Raw genomic sequence first — 15344 nt, forward strand, 5'->3', positions numbered from 1 at the left:
AGAAAATTGCAAATTTTGAAAAAAAATTAAAACATACAATAACATATTACAATATCATGGAGAATGGAAAATATTTAGAAGTAGAAAAACGTTTATTCTTTTTGTATGGATCACGTAGTATACTTACCTCTTAATAATACATTATTGTTTATATACAAACAATAAAAAAGAAAACAAAACTAGATTATATCTTTTAATTCTCTTATCGTATCACACGCCCCAATGTTTTATCAGCGCAGATGTCATTGAACAAATTATAAAGTAGGTCATAAAATAATCATTTCCTTAATGCGTTGAATTACGTCGTATACTGATTTACATTTTGTTGAGTGCGAGTTCATTTTCATTTGCGCTAATGGAAATCTCGCCATTGATACTTACTCTATGTAAATTAGCCGAAAAAACGTGTAATAGATTAGGTAACGAAAGCATAAAGTCACATTATGATCGAGGCAGGTATATACCGGCCAATAATACATACATATATCATCTTTGTGTTGTTTTCGTATCAGCATGTATGGAGTAAACAATATAGGTTAGTTTGTAGATTACATATTTTACTAGTAATTGTATATAAATATATGATGAATACTGCAATGAAATACTGTGAATTACAATAGAAGACTTGGCATATTACTAAAAAAAAGTTGTAATAAAAAATGGATGTGAAAATTTTTTTTACCACTTTGAGACCACTTGTTCTCAACGCTCGCACAAAGGGCTACTACTAGACTACCTAAAGTAGTGAAATGGAAATCACTTAGACAAATTTTAAGAAGGTTAAAAAATATATTGATATTGTTGTTTAATTGTAACACGAGGGCGCCAATATTTTTTTTATATTTCATAATTTTGACATTCAGTCATATATAATGAAGAGTTTTGTCCGAATCATGATTAGACTACAATTTAATAATCAATGTCGTAATCTTAATAATTATGTTATGCATGCTGAATATTTAATATGTTCTTAGATTAGTTATTCATTATGGAAATAAAGAGGCTAATTATTATTATATATATGAAGAGTTTTACAATTCAGCCACGGCTCACACTGCAATCGTACTCTCCAACTTTCTACCCTCCACAAAGCACATAGCCATACATCTTTGCCTTCAAAGGAATGGCGATTAATCATTATTTGATCCGTCAGAAGACAAGCCAATTGCTTTAGCCTTCGCGCTATTTATTCCACTATGTATTAGTCAGTCATATCGCTAGAAATTCGGAGCCAGTAACCTCTGAGTGAACGACCCAATGGAATGAACGACCGAATGGAATGAAAACTGAACATTTTACAATTTTTACGTGTCTTGGACGAGTTGGGGAGGATTCACACGTGATCTTTTGTATTAGTATACAGGATGGCAGTACATACATGAGGCAAAATCTTTTGTTCTTAGGATCCATGAGGCCGATTTTGAAGAAAAAATTTACAGATCCGAGATCAGCGTGATCGATTTTCAGAACAAGACGATTTTATTGTACTAAATTGTTCGGTCACTGCTCTGAGGCATCGTTTTTTTTACTTAAATGACAGAATTTGGCACTTCATCGATCGTTAATAATAACTTGCAGACTTTCATATTGTAAGTAGCATGGAAGAAAACATCCAGGTCTTACTGTCCAGTTGCGCAATAAAATACCTTCCTGTCAATTTACACATTTCACCGGGTTTGATTCCCAGCTAGATGTAAACCCTAGTCGTTTAGAGAAATTTCATTCCATTCTATATTGATTTATTTTGAGACAAATCGAAATTATTATGGCAGGTTTTGGTGGGCGTAGTGTCTTTAGGAAATCTGTAAATGAACATTTTCGTATCTCGAACTAGTCTCTTTTTTTGCCACGCGGTGGTAATCAAGCATACGGCCCGCCTGATGGTAAGCAGTCTCCACAGCCTATGTACCTACTCCTGCAACTTCAGAGGAGTTACATGCGCGTTGCCGCACTAATTGGGAGCGTGCACGACTGTCACGCAACCTAGTGTCGGCAAGTCTAGGGGAAAACGTCAATTCACTACATCTTATAAAACTACTCCAAAACTAAAAACTACTGAACGGATTTTCATACGACTTTCATCTATCAATAGAGTGATTCTTGAGGAATGCTTAAGTATATAACTTGTTAAGGTTTTGTGTAAATTGTTTGAAATATAACGACGTTTTCGGAAAAAATCACGCTGACTAGGAGCTTTAATCGAAAACGCTGCCTAATCCGTTTGAGCTATAACAACACAATGTATGGTGGGGTTGTTTCTCATTCATAGGTCTACAAAAAAGTCCGCGATGTTAAATGTCTATCTTTTAAGGATAACTTACTATATCCATTCTTAACTTCTAGAAAAAGATCACGTAATATGTGGCATTTGCAAAGCTATTTTCATGGATACATTATTAACAATTATCGAAATAAATACGTTAGTTATATTAAGCATTTTAAGAAGAAGAAGAAGAAGAAGAAAAATTTCATTTCATACAGATTACAATGGTCCCTTACACCATACAATTTAAATGAATATTTCAGGAGTAATCGTAAATCAAAGTTTCATTTCGAGCCATATAATTGTACGAAATGTTTAAGACGCTATCCGCAGTTAGTTCAAATTTTTACCACCTTATGCGCTGGGATCGCTTTGCTTACCCCCACCATGCACTTCGCACGGTCCCAATAACACTCCGCACTCTTGAGCAACCTTACTCACCGGCAGGAACAACACTATGATTAGAGTCCAGTGTTATTTGGCTGCGGTTTTCTGTAAGGTGGAGGTACTTCCCCATTTGGGCTCTGCTCTAAATCTGGAATGACATCCGCTGTGCTGTGCCTTACAACAGTTCCCATACCTCTCTTTTGGACGACTTATTTTTCTTACTGTCCCTTTGGACGAAACACCCTGTATAACCTTATGTTTGTATGTATTATTTTTAAAGTAGGTCAGTAAGGTTGCCAAGTGAAGCGTCCCGACCTAATATGTGATGTTGTGATGCAGTGCTGATTTGATTTATGAAAACTCACTTGCTAGAGAGAGACTTAACTGTGTCGAGTCCAGAATTTATGGTAGGTCCCGGGTCATACCGTGAACTTTCCATCTCTATCACTCAAATAGTGCAAAAGCCACCAAGATAAGGATAGCTAATCTTCGAATTTCGTATCATAATTTATGAAAAATCGTTTATTTACCCGTATTAACAAAGAGCAATTACAAGTAGATTAACCTTGTGCATAATTGCATAATATAAGTAACGTTTTCTGTCTATCGTTGAATAGAATAGTTTGAATATTATCTATGCTTTTAAAGGTTAATTAACCCTGATAACGCAACTTAACACGTTTGCGGAAAAATACGATTCGAGTTGAGAAATGCATGCGTTAGGTATGTCGCAATCGCATTTTCCATATCTGTGTTTATATGTATTTTTCCATAAAGTAATAAGCGGAAGTAATTTACTCACGACACGAAATAAAAATCACAAAACGACATGCACATTGCCTCATAAATGCAACGACAGGGACTTGAGCGTTCTAGCATTCAGCCTGGATTTACAATATTAAACATACCGTATTTACTATTTTGAACCTTATGTTTTAGCAATAAAGTTGTTTTTAGCTTGGTCAACATGATAGAGCAGTCGTAATAACCGCTATCCGACCAGTTTGAGGAGACCGTAAATTTGATAGCCGCCATTCAAATGTAGGCTACTTCTATATCGGTCTCATTAAACTGATTACAGATAGTAAAAGTTGAGAGTGAAAGTGCGTTTTTTTTTCTATTGTGCGTTCCGTTTTACGGAAGTAAACAAAGTGCGGTATGAAAAAAAAAATGCATTCTTTATGGCGCCGAGTGTCAGAATTCATTATAATCTATTAGCTCGCATTGCTTATACGTTTATGAGGGAACCGGTCACTATTAGCAATTAAGTAAGTATATGGAATAAATTCTACGCTTGGACAGTTTAAAAGAGATCAAGTAGGTTATTGATTAGTGTTTGTGAAGCTTATTAAAACTGGTCCAATTAAAAGTATAATTATGAAATAAAGGCATATAAAAATAAATCGTAGGTACTTAAATTGTCGAATACGAGAATTTGAGGCAAAAGTAGCTAAAACTTCATCCCCATGGTTACAAACTTTCATCCCCTCTTTCAACCCCTTAGGGGATGAATTTCCAAAAACGTGAAATTACTTTTCTTCTATTTTGATATAACACCTTTTCTCAAAGTTTCAAGTTTGTAGCTTAAAAAAATGTTTCCTATACAAACTTTCATTGCCTTTTTACCTCATTTAAAGGCATATAAAATAAACCGTAGGTAAATAAGTATTTAATTTGTTTTTTTTAAGGCTCAATTATTCTATTTATTGACAATAACAATATACATAATGGATGTATACAGATGATTACTATAACTAAAGTAGTTAAATTGTTGAATATAAGAAATTTGAGGCAAAAAGTAGCTAAAACTTGATCCCCAGCACGTTGATGGGCTCTTAATAATCTCCACTGTCTGCCCGTCTTTCTGTCGGCGGGCTCTCAAAAACCGTAATAGGTAGACAGCTGAACACTTCACAGAATGTGTATTTCCTTTACCGCTATAATTAAAAAAAAAATTAATGCTCGATCGACCCAAAAAAAAAAACGAATTTATATTTTAAATTTCGAACTTTATATTCGTTTTAGACGTTACATAGTTGTGAAACTGTAAAGAACAAAGTTAGAACGTAAACAGCTAATCTCAAGCACCGATCGATGCTCACGCTTGACGACTTTTTCATTGTTTTGAAACTTCTTACCAAACGATTACAATATAACCTAACCACAGATTAGGTAATGTTGTGAAATTGTAGCGTTAAATACAGCTAGTTTTTGTTCTATGAGATTTGGCTTAAAGTGTGGCCGCCTCTCCCCTAGCCGCCTACGGTATATAAATGAGACCGTAAAGAGGGGAAAGGCGGCAACTTATATATATATGCTTATTATATGGGGGGATCTAATTGGGAAATAGAATGCATCGCATACATACCTTCATATCCCATAAGGGACTCTTCATCCTCACTCTCTCTGCACCTCAACTCCTGGGCCAGAGGAGCCTTAATCTGCTTCGCTTATCTTAAGGCGGCTGAATGTATGACACCCGAGATCTGTGGGTAAAATTGTTCTATGAACATGGTATTCTCCAAACCATTAACCCCCACACATAAATCTATATATCTTACTAGTGAGCCCCATCTTACCCGGCCGGATGTAGGTTACATAATGCCAACTACCTAAGTAGCTGTATAGTCAAGGGGGCGTACCGCAGCCGAAACTGCCCCTTGCGTGCTGATAAAGGAGTAACTAGCGGCCGAAGCCACCTTACTCCTACACGGGGATAAAGGAGAACCTAGCAGCCGAAGCCACAGAACTCCTAACGCCTTTCTCTGGTTTCAAGGGGGCGTACCACAGCCGAAGCTGCCCCTTGCGTGCTGATAAAGGAGTAACTAGCGGCCGGAGCCACCTTACTCCTACACGGGGATAAAGGAGAACCTAGCAGCCGAAGCCACAGAACTCCTAACGCCTTTCTCTATAGTAGCCGCTCCCCTTACGGGGAGCATCTAGCAGCTAAACCTGCCATTCTCTTACACATTGATATAGGAGGATCTGCGGCCGAAGCCGCAGACTCCTACACAATCATAAGTCCCTAGTCCGCCTTACCTAAGATGGGCTCCCAATAGCTTCCACGTCAAGGTCACGTGGCAAGCTCGAACCAGAAAGGAATAAAGGAGATAATCGCACAGAGAAACCATACCACTACTGCGAGCTTTCACCAAGTAAATAAAATACTTAGCTTTAGATGATTCCGGACAGCTGTAGGCTTCCTCACTTTATATCACATTTTATAGAACTAGCGCGTTTCGCGCCATACTGAATCTAGCTTCACCAACTTACTACGTTGGTTAACTTACCACAGTTCCACCTAGAGGGCGCTGTTCGGTGTTGCCGCAGGTGAATTAGTATTGTGGCATCGGATTTTCGCGTCCGTCGCGACACTCCCCAACACAGGCAGGAATAGGGCGACTAGATTGCTGGTCCATTCTTTGATCTTCTCAAGGGCTCGAAGACCTGCGGCTCTCTTAGGTCTTGACTCGTTGCCTAGCGTAACCTCCTCCAGGTTGTGTGATTCTGGCTTAGTGTGCTCGTAAGATTCGAGGTCGACGACCGCGAACGGTTCTGGTTCGGACATAGACTTAGGCTTAGGCTTATTTGACTCACTATACATAGGCTCTAGGATTCGTTGAGAGGAACTCCTTCCCTCTACTGGCGAGGCATAAGGTTGTACTTCTTCTTCTGGCTTATCTCTGACTGCTTGCGTGCATCTTTGCTCAGAAAGAGACTCGGATTCGGCAACATCGTTGACGAAATCCACCGTCATGTCATCTCTGCGTGACGAACGGGGTAGATTAGGAAGTTGCAGAGGTTCTTCTGCGCTTTCGTCGTAAGATGATGTTTGTTTACACTGTTCTTCTCCATCTTCGATCTCTAACGGGTAGAGATGCGCGATAGATCTTGTATACTCTGTATCTCCTACTCGTACCGTGGCAACCCTACATAAACCGTCGGCGCCTTTTCTTAAAGATACTATTTTCCCAACTTTCCAATTGACTCTGTTCTTCGTGTCACCTTTGATCTGCACGATTTGACCTATCTTTGGAGCCAACTTGGATATTACCCTAGGTTCTTTAGGATGGTGGGAATATCTTTCTCTCAAATTTAGGAGATACCGGTTCTCGAACATCTCTTTAAATTCTCTTAGAATTATCTGTGCTTTCTTCCAACCTTTAATTAAATTGTCTTTAGTCACCGTTCCTTGTGACGTAGTAGGATCCTTTCCTGACGTTTCCATAATGATACATTTTCCCATGGTAAGAAAGTCTGAAGGTTTTAATACATGATCAGGCTCCGAGTCCACGTAAGTTAAAGGTCTTGTGTTAAGAACCGCTTCTATTTCTTTAACCACTGTAACCAGCTGGCTGTCATTCAATAAATGTTTCTGTAAAGTTTTCTTCATACAGTTCTTAACCAATCCGACTAATCTCTCGTAGAATCCTCCATGCCATGGTGCTAACTGTGGTATAAATTTCCATTTTATTTCTTTATCTACGCAGTATGGATTCTGAAGAATCTCCGAGAGTAACTTAAAGTGAGCTGCGTTGTCAGAGGTTATCAAGATAGGCACTCCTCTTGCTGAAATCATCCTGCGTAAGGCCAATAAACCTTCTTCCGCTGTTAGGTCGTTTACAACTTCTAGGTGAATGGCTCTTACAGCCAAACATGTATAAAGGCTAATCCACCTTTTGCAATTGCCATTCCCATTGTTAACTAGAAGTGGTCCCAGGTAGTCGGTACCAACGTATGTAAATGGAGAACTATAGTTGACTCTCTCTTTCGGTAAAGCAGGAGTTTCCGGTAGTCTATATGGCCCTCCGTCATGTCTCATACATTCAGGGCATTTCTTCAGGATCCTTTGAACTTGGCTTCTTCCTTGTGGAATCCAGTATGTTTCCCTTATCTTGTCTAACGTGTGACTCACTCCAACATGTTTATTTTCTTGATGAGTCTTTATTATAATTTCGTTGGTGAAATCTGAATTTTTTGGAATAAGTATAGGATAGCGTTTGTCAAATGACCAGTTTGTGTGTTTCATACGACCTTTGCACCTCAGTAACTCATCTATATCTTTAAATATGCCTAAATTCAAACTTAAACTAGTTACTTTTCCCTCTACTTCTAGAGGAAAATACTCTGCTTGAATTTCTTTCAATTTTTGAAACTTATTGTCTGGCATCTGACCATTCTCTTGATTTATTATCTCTTTTGCAGTTGTGCCATCTTCCGTTTCCGCCGGGTTAACATTAGGTATATCTGGATCATCTATTTCCATCAGTTCTTCATCTTCTTGGATCCCAAGACCCTCCCCAGTCAAGAGAGAACTGGTGGGTCCACTGCCGGATGTAGTTGGCCACGTCTTCGGATCTTCTACTATAAATTGTGGACCACTCAGCCATTTCTCCCCGTCCTCTCTCGAACAGGTGGGTCTGGTGCCTACGTCTGCTGGATTTAGGTCTGTTGGAAGGTATCTGATTTCCAGATCTTTATTTGTTCTGATCTCTTCTATCCTCCTGGCAACGAAAGGTGGTAATAGTTTGTCAGATTTACACCATTCTATGACTATCTGGCTGTCGGTCCATAAGACTTGCCTTGCTATCTTCTGCTGGAAGAATTTAAGAACGAACTTTATCAATCTACTGCCAATCAGTACTCCTAATAGTTCAAGACGGGGTATCTTGAGACTCTCCTGATCTTTACTTGGTATTAAACGGGATTTACCAATGATGAAGCTTTTCCCCGAGCCGTTGACTAAAAAGACTGATGCTGCATAAGCCTGTAGGGAGGCGTCAGTGAAACAGTGTAGTTGGTAGCCTTTTCCCACTGGTGTCTTCATGTAGCATCTGTTCACTGACACTTCCCTAATGGCTTCTAAGTTCTGTCTGATGACGTTCCACTCTTCTGTTAGTTCGCTTGACAATGGCGAGTCCCACGACACTCCAGCCTTCCAGAGTCCTTGTAGAAAGAGTTTAGATGATAGAGTATAGGGCACGGCATAACCACATGGATCATAGATTGATGCAATAGTCTTCAGTATTCCTCTTTTTGTGACTGCTTCCTCTTGCAAGTTAGGTTTCAACTGAAGAGTATCTTTCTTAATGTCCCATTCTAAACCAAGTACCTTTACTTTATCTTCTTTACATGTATCAGAAACTTTCTTCATAAATTCTCGAGAATTTGAGCTCCAATCCCTGAGTGACATTGAAATATCTTGAAAAGATCCTTTTAGATTTCTGTAGAGCTCCATCGCTTCATCTGTAGTGCTGGAACCCGAAACAAAGTTGTCCACATATATGTCATTTGCTTTTAGTCTGACTTGTTGATGTTCCGCACTAGACAGGTGGTGTTTGATTGTTGCATTAAGCAAAAACGGTGACGAAATGACGCCAAATGGAACTCTACAAAACCTAAGGTGTAATAGGTTGTCTTGAGATATCGGTTTAGAGGTATCTTTGAGCCACAGGAATCTGGTTACGTCACGATCCTTTTCGTGTAACGCCATCTGTAAGAACGCCTTTTCAATATCTGAGGTTAGTCCTATCTGATGAGTTCTAAATTTTATGAGTAAACCTGTGAGGTCTTCTAACATGAGTGGTCCTCTGTATAAACATTCGTTCAGACTCTTGGTGTCTTTGCTGCTCTTGGAGCTAGCATCATAAACTATTCTCATAGGTTTCCCTCGATGGCTTACTCCATGGAAGGGTAGGTAGTGAACCACGTTATCCGTTGACGTTCTTGAAGCAAGTACAACTTCTATTATACCCTTATCTAATTGTTGTTTAAACGTATCATCGTATGATAACAACGTGCCTTGATCCATACGCTTCAATAAGCTTGATAAGCGACCAAAAGCCATTCCATAATTATTGGGTAGGTCCGGTGGGTAAGTTATCCACGGCCAGCTTACCGTGTAACGATTATTTAATTTTAGAGTGGTATTATTAAAATACTTGATTGCTTCTTCTTCTCTAGTTGCTTTCGGTGAATCACTAATACCTATACATTCTAGTTCCCAGAGGCTCTTTATGTCTCCATCACAAAGGGGTGGGTCAGGTTGATGAAGCTTCGTTTCTATACAAGTCTGAGCGTAAGTCACTACATAGGGCTCGTCACTAAGCTGTGGTTCTGTTCTACCACTTATTATCCAACCAAGGGCAGAATCGACCAGGAACAGGTTACTACCCAATTGTATTTTCTTCTCGTAAATTAGGTTGAAGTAGTACTCGTTTCCAACCAGAATCTGCACCTGTCCGCTTAGCGAGCCGTCATCCGCTAGTATATATGACTCCGGTAAGTCCTTCAACTTGACAGTGGGTATGTATCCTCTTGAAATACGTTCAACGCAGTTGGCTTGTATAACTATCTTCTTATTTGTCCTTGACAGCAATTGTAAAGTAACTATTGGACTATGTATTTCTTTAGGAGGATCTTCACCGAAGGTAAATATAGTTAAATGACTTTCCTCTTCAATGGGAAGCTTCAATTCCTTGGCAGTTTGAAATGTGACATAGGAGCGCTGAGAGCCTGGATCTAAAAGAAGTCTATATTTATATTGTTTATTTTTATCATCTAGGGGGTTAGCCCTAACGACAGAAGTTTGAAGAGTAGTGAATCCCTTTCCTAGAACCGTCAGGACTGTTTCTTCATTGCAGTATTCTTCTGAAAATTTAAATGGCATAAAGCTCTGTTATGCGGTGTCTCACTACAGCAAATGGTACACTTACGTTTGTTCTTGCAGTCTTTTATAAAGTGGCCTAACTTCAAACACATGAAGCATTTCTTTCCAAGTCGTTTCTTTCTTTCTGCTAAGGTAGTAGCTTCAGAGCACTTATCATTGTAATGATCACCTTTGCAAAATATGCATGTCCACGCTGGTCTCCCCTTTGAAGGGCCCTGCTGAGGTTCTGGTTGATCCTTGTTAGAAGTCGGAGTTTGGTTTGGTCTGTTCCATTTATTGGGTTTATTAATACTATCAAACTTATTCTTCCTTTCCGGTCTTCTATCAAAACCTCCTTGAGGATTTTGTTTCTTAGGGGGACCTTGTTGCTGTTTGGGTTGATATGCGCTTCTTGCACGTTTCACATTTATATGTAGAGTTCCGACTGTACTATCTTCTGCTTCATGCGTGCGTTTTCTTCCTGAAATCCTTTCAGCATCCTCTTTTGCGGTAATAATTCTATCTAATTGGTTCCTGATTTCTTGTATAGAATCATCATTAACCTTCAGCTTAATTTCGTAAACTAGATCGGGTGGAAATTTCTCCAGCAACATAAAACGAAGATGATTGTGATTGATGTTTTCACCTAACGATTCCAAAATTTTGAGATTTCGTTCAACTTCGTTGAATGTCTTTCTACAGTCTTCAGCGGTGCCTTTGGCCATCTTAACCTTATATAGTGTTGCATAATGCGCGTCAATGAGATGAGAGGTCTTGCCGAAACGCTCCTTCAGGATTGATATGGCTATTCTATAATTAGAATTAGTAGTTGACAGACCATCTATGGCTTTCTTGGCATCTCCCGTCACCGAGGCTTTAAGATAGGAGAGCTTGTCAACATCAGGCAGATTTCTTGAATCAATGTTGCTCTTGAAGGAGTCCCAGAACTCACACCAAAAGAGCATGTCTCCACTATACACCGGCAGCTGAAGTTTAGGGAGTCGGCACGAGGCATTCGCTTCCGGAGGTTTCTCTGTAGCATTGCTTTTGAAAGTTATTTGATCGATCTTCACTTTAAGTTCAGCCAAAGTCTCCTCTGTTTGAAGTTGCAATCCACTCAGTAAACATATTTCATCAGAAGCAGGTGTCGAAGCCAAGCGAAAGTACTCCATCAAGTCGTTGTCAAGTCTTTTCAGAGATGCATCTAATTTACTGTAAGTAATTTGAGCCTGCCCTAAGTTCTCTGAATTAATGGTAACAGGAATAACTTCTAGGTCTGTGGTGAGTTTGTCGTTAATGAGCCTAAGCCTTCTTAAAAGCAAATCGTCCATTATGTTGTTTGTGTAAGCTCTTTTCTTGTTTAATCCTGTAACGTATAGAAATAAACCCATTTAACCTAAAGTCCTATTTATTTGTTTATGTATGAAATGATTACGCTTGTAGATTTAATTAATACTGCCTTGCAGTAACTATGTTTCATACTACTTTAGGTTGTTTAATTTTAAATTATTTTATTTATTCTTTATTTTAATGATCTCAAAATATTGAAATCTAAATTTAACTAATGATCTCTAAAATCCTTTCAAATTTGAAACCAAAGAAAGAATAAAAATCAAAGTCAATTAAATTACATGAATTAAACCATTGACCCAATTATAATCCGATGTTTCATTTAAATATCATGAGAGGGAGTAAAACAAGGGTGGAAGGCAACATAACATACACACCTACATATAAATGTGTCTAGTTTTATCTTTATAATTTATAGGTTACACCAATACAAGCGTCATCGACGTCAGTAAGTGATGTTGACGTTTATACACTGTTGCCACAACACAACCTCTAATGTTGGTGTCCCTGATTCAAGCTCACTCGTAGCACGACGAAAATTAATACTTTATTTCCATTTCACTTGTTTTATTGATCTATTTAATGATTATTTTAATTTTATTTCACTTGTTTGGTTTATTTATTTAGTAATAATTTTAATTTTATTTCACTTGCTTGGTTTATTTATTTAGTAATCATTTTAATTTTATTTATTTGAACACTTCAAAGAATCACTTATCTAATGAGTCTAATTGCACATAAAAGTCACCACAATAAATCTGGAAAGAAGATGTTAACTTATATACAGGGTGATTCATGAGACGTGAGCAGGACTAAGCCTACACAATCAGTAAATGTTAATGAACCGTTCATCATCATATTTAAGTAAAACAATCTCGGTTTATTTCTGTTATTTAACTTTTTGGGAAGGACAAATTTGATAATCTACAATCATGGACACCCTACAACACTTAATTAAGAAAGATAAAACCTCTTTAACCGTTATGACAGCAGTTTGATTATGAAGAAAACAAAATGTCACACTTGAGTGAGATACGATTTTTCAAAAGTAACCAGACTCCGATGACATTCAATTTGTCACTTGTTATGGATAAAACAAAGAGGGTGACCATACATGGCGTAAATAAATTAAAACATTTTTTTTTGAACAGTAAAAATTAAAAGAACGTTAATCTCACAAATACTGGTATGAAACAGTTGCTTATAACTTACTGAATGCTCAAGCTTGATCCTGCTCACGTCTCCTGAATCACCCTGTATACATATACACACCACAATTGCTTTCGTATAATATAATCATGGACTTCAATATGGAATGCATGTAAAATAAACCAGGTATAAGTTCCCTTTAGGCCTATATACATAATATTGTATATAATTATACTTCTTACTTAACGTTTACTTACTCAACTAAATCCTTTGTACATACGCCGTAAATCAATTCATAAAGAAATAAATTGTCTTTCTTAGTTTAAATAAGGTAGCGTAATAATACCAAACTATCTAACTAGGGAACCCGAGATAACATTCCAGAAGGCCTATAGTAAGCTTGGAAAATTACTAAGGTTCGCCTCTTGTTTGGAAAATTCTAGATATTTCTAAAACTGAGTCGTACTAATATGAGCCGTGTTACCTAAACAATAGGGTTGACTCTTGTCTACGGTCGTCCCCAACTATCAACTTCTAGAAAGTGAAATTATTTCAATAAAGTAGGAGACGAAATCGACTCATAATTCATACATACGGAAGGACACTTAGTTAAAAACGGATTCCTTTTCTTGTTAGAAACCCAAATTATCATGGCCGCCATGCTGTCGGATCGCTTGCTATGAAATAATTTTCGTCGCTCGCATTTGTTTTACAGAATAGAGCTCTGTCACTGTGAAGTAAATGTTTAAAAACTTACCGAGAAATAGTCTAGTCCGATAGCAGGTCTAATCAGGGGGGTTTTCGTCAAATCCGAGTTGTCTTGTCCGGTGTGGTTGGCGGCGGCGAGTTCACTGTACCTATGAAGCAAATACGTAATTTTTCACAATCTTGCCTATCTACACGCTTATCCCTTTGTTGGTGCCCTTTAAATTATAATATTCTCAATATTTACCAGCATAACTTGAGGAACCTTCCCGGGGAACTCGCGTCTGCTTGGAGATCTTCCGCCAACGATTCAAAATGGTGGAACGTTCACTTTGCAACAGTCAGTGTTGCCAAAGTCAACTCAAACCCCATAAATTTCGATAAATATGAAATGAATTTAGGGCCTTTAACAAATTTCTTTCTTCTTTATGTTGATTCCGTATAAATGATCGCATCCTTGTGTTCTTAAAACTACTTAAGTTCTAAAGTATAACGTAAATATAAAAGGTAAAATGTAGAGTGCTTACTCATACAAACTCTTATCTACTACACGTACGTTTCTTATAAGATGCTTATTAGTTATTCTGACTCGCATACGTTTACTTATTATAATCATATTAAATCCACAACTCTAACAACTAATGTATAATAAAATAAAGTAAATCTTCTACTTATATCTAAGTACGCTTTGCTATGACGTACCTACTGAAGCGTCTTATTGGAAATTGGTTATCGTATAACTTTTCTATGTTGAATCAGCTTAGCGACATAATTTTTCTTTCTTCTTTAATTTTCTTGAGAATCCCGATAATCCGCACATTTTCCGCGATAATCTTAATTTGTGGATAATCTTCCGAGTGGCAACACCTGCCATCTTGTTCTAGGCGGTTCGCGCCGCCTATTCTTGCGGTTACGTTGGTAACTCGAAGGCATTATTACACAATAGTATATCACTTAATTTAAAGTAATAAATATCATAATTGATAAATATAGACAAATTCACCAATCCCTATTTTATTCATCTTTGTTTATTCTTTTACTAATTTGCGACTCCATTCTAATTGGAAAATAAAATACATCCATTATGAAAATGTCGTGTGACTGCTTCCGGTCACCGCGATGTAATTTCTTCATGTTGGCTCCGTACAATGTTGATGCTCTGCCGTTCACGTATATAAAAACATGACTTATTAACTCAAAATATCTTCAATTGATGAATATTAATGCCAGCCTCTTTATTTAAAACGAGCCTAAATTAATGTCGAACCAGATGTAATAAGAAAACACTTTAAAATGTATACATAAAATATAAAACCTCGCAGTATTCGCTACTGTTAGCGCCATCTATGATTTCCGATAGTAAACATATATGCCTATAGTGAAGATGTATGCTTTGCATTCTTTATATTATTTATTCTCAAAAAAGCCTTGGTTCTTTAACTGCTGAATCCCAGCATTAACCACCATTGTGGCCGCCTCTCCCCTAGCCGCCTACGGTATATAAATTAGACATGTGTAAGTAATGCGCGTAACATCACAAATGAGATATCACTCAAACGCGTAATATTGCATTACGCATCACTCCGAGAAACCAAACATTACTTCAAACATCACTCGAGCACATGACTGGCCGAAGCGCGCGTAAACCCGTAAAGCATCAATATAGATTGACGCGCCGGTAGTCGGTACGAAAGGTCCGTTCAAGTACAATCCGCGTAATGTATAATGAGCAATGAGACGTGATGGTGTGATGTGTGATGTTTGTTTGCCATGCTATCATTACTTTGCTATCCCGCTCGCACCCGCACTCACTGCTCGCTCGCTCTCATTCCGCTCCGCAAT

At 37.9% G+C, this 15344-nt stretch overlaps 4 protein-coding genes across 5 annotated transcripts in view; 1 reads left to right on the forward strand and 3 right to left on the reverse strand.

The window, feature by feature from the left end:
• LOC133523817 (zinc finger protein ZFP2-like) overlaps positions 1–15344 on the reverse strand; it is a 104131-nt gene that overhangs the window by 15669 nt on the left and 73118 nt on the right. The gene's annotated exons all lie outside the window — the stretch shown is intronic.
• The window catches only part of LOC133523821 (F-box only protein 32), a 57322-nt gene that overhangs the window by 11045 nt on the left and 30933 nt on the right, over positions 1–15344 (forward strand). The gene's annotated exons all lie outside the window — the stretch shown is intronic.
• On the reverse strand, positions 4895–8921 carry LOC133523815 (uncharacterized). The gene is made up of 2 exons (XM_061859555.1): positions 5941–8921; positions 4895–5136 (listed from the first exon to the last, which is right to left on the reverse strand). Exon 1 carries the CDS (start codon positions 8886–8888, stop codon positions 5952–5954), a length of 2937 nt encoding a protein of 978 aa, XP_061715539.1. The 5' UTR covers positions 8889–8921; the 3' UTR covers positions 4895–5136; positions 5941–5951.
• LOC133523820 (uncharacterized) lies at positions 8943–13704 on the reverse strand. The gene is made up of 2 exons (XM_061859564.1): positions 13555–13704; positions 8943–11664 (listed from the first exon to the last, which is right to left on the reverse strand). Exon 2 carries the CDS (start codon positions 11627–11629, stop codon positions 10271–10273), a length of 1359 nt encoding a protein of 452 aa, XP_061715548.1. The 5' UTR covers positions 11630–11664; positions 13555–13704; the 3' UTR covers positions 8943–10270.

Source organism: Cydia pomonella, chromosome 12 (genome assembly GCF_033807575.1).
Source record: "Cydia pomonella isolate Wapato2018A chromosome 12, ilCydPomo1, whole genome shotgun sequence".
Classification (NCBI taxonomy): Eukaryota; Metazoa; Arthropoda; class Insecta; order Lepidoptera; family Tortricidae; genus Cydia; species Cydia pomonella.

Coding starts and splice junctions, on each gene's coding strand:
- LOC133523815 (XM_061859555.1), bottom strand. CDS start 8,888: ATGGAGCTCTACAGAAATCTAAAAGGATCTTTTCAAGATATTTCAATG.
- LOC133523820 (XM_061859564.1), bottom strand. CDS start 11,629: ATGGACGATTTGCTTTTAAGAAGGCTTAGGCTCATTAACGACAAACTC.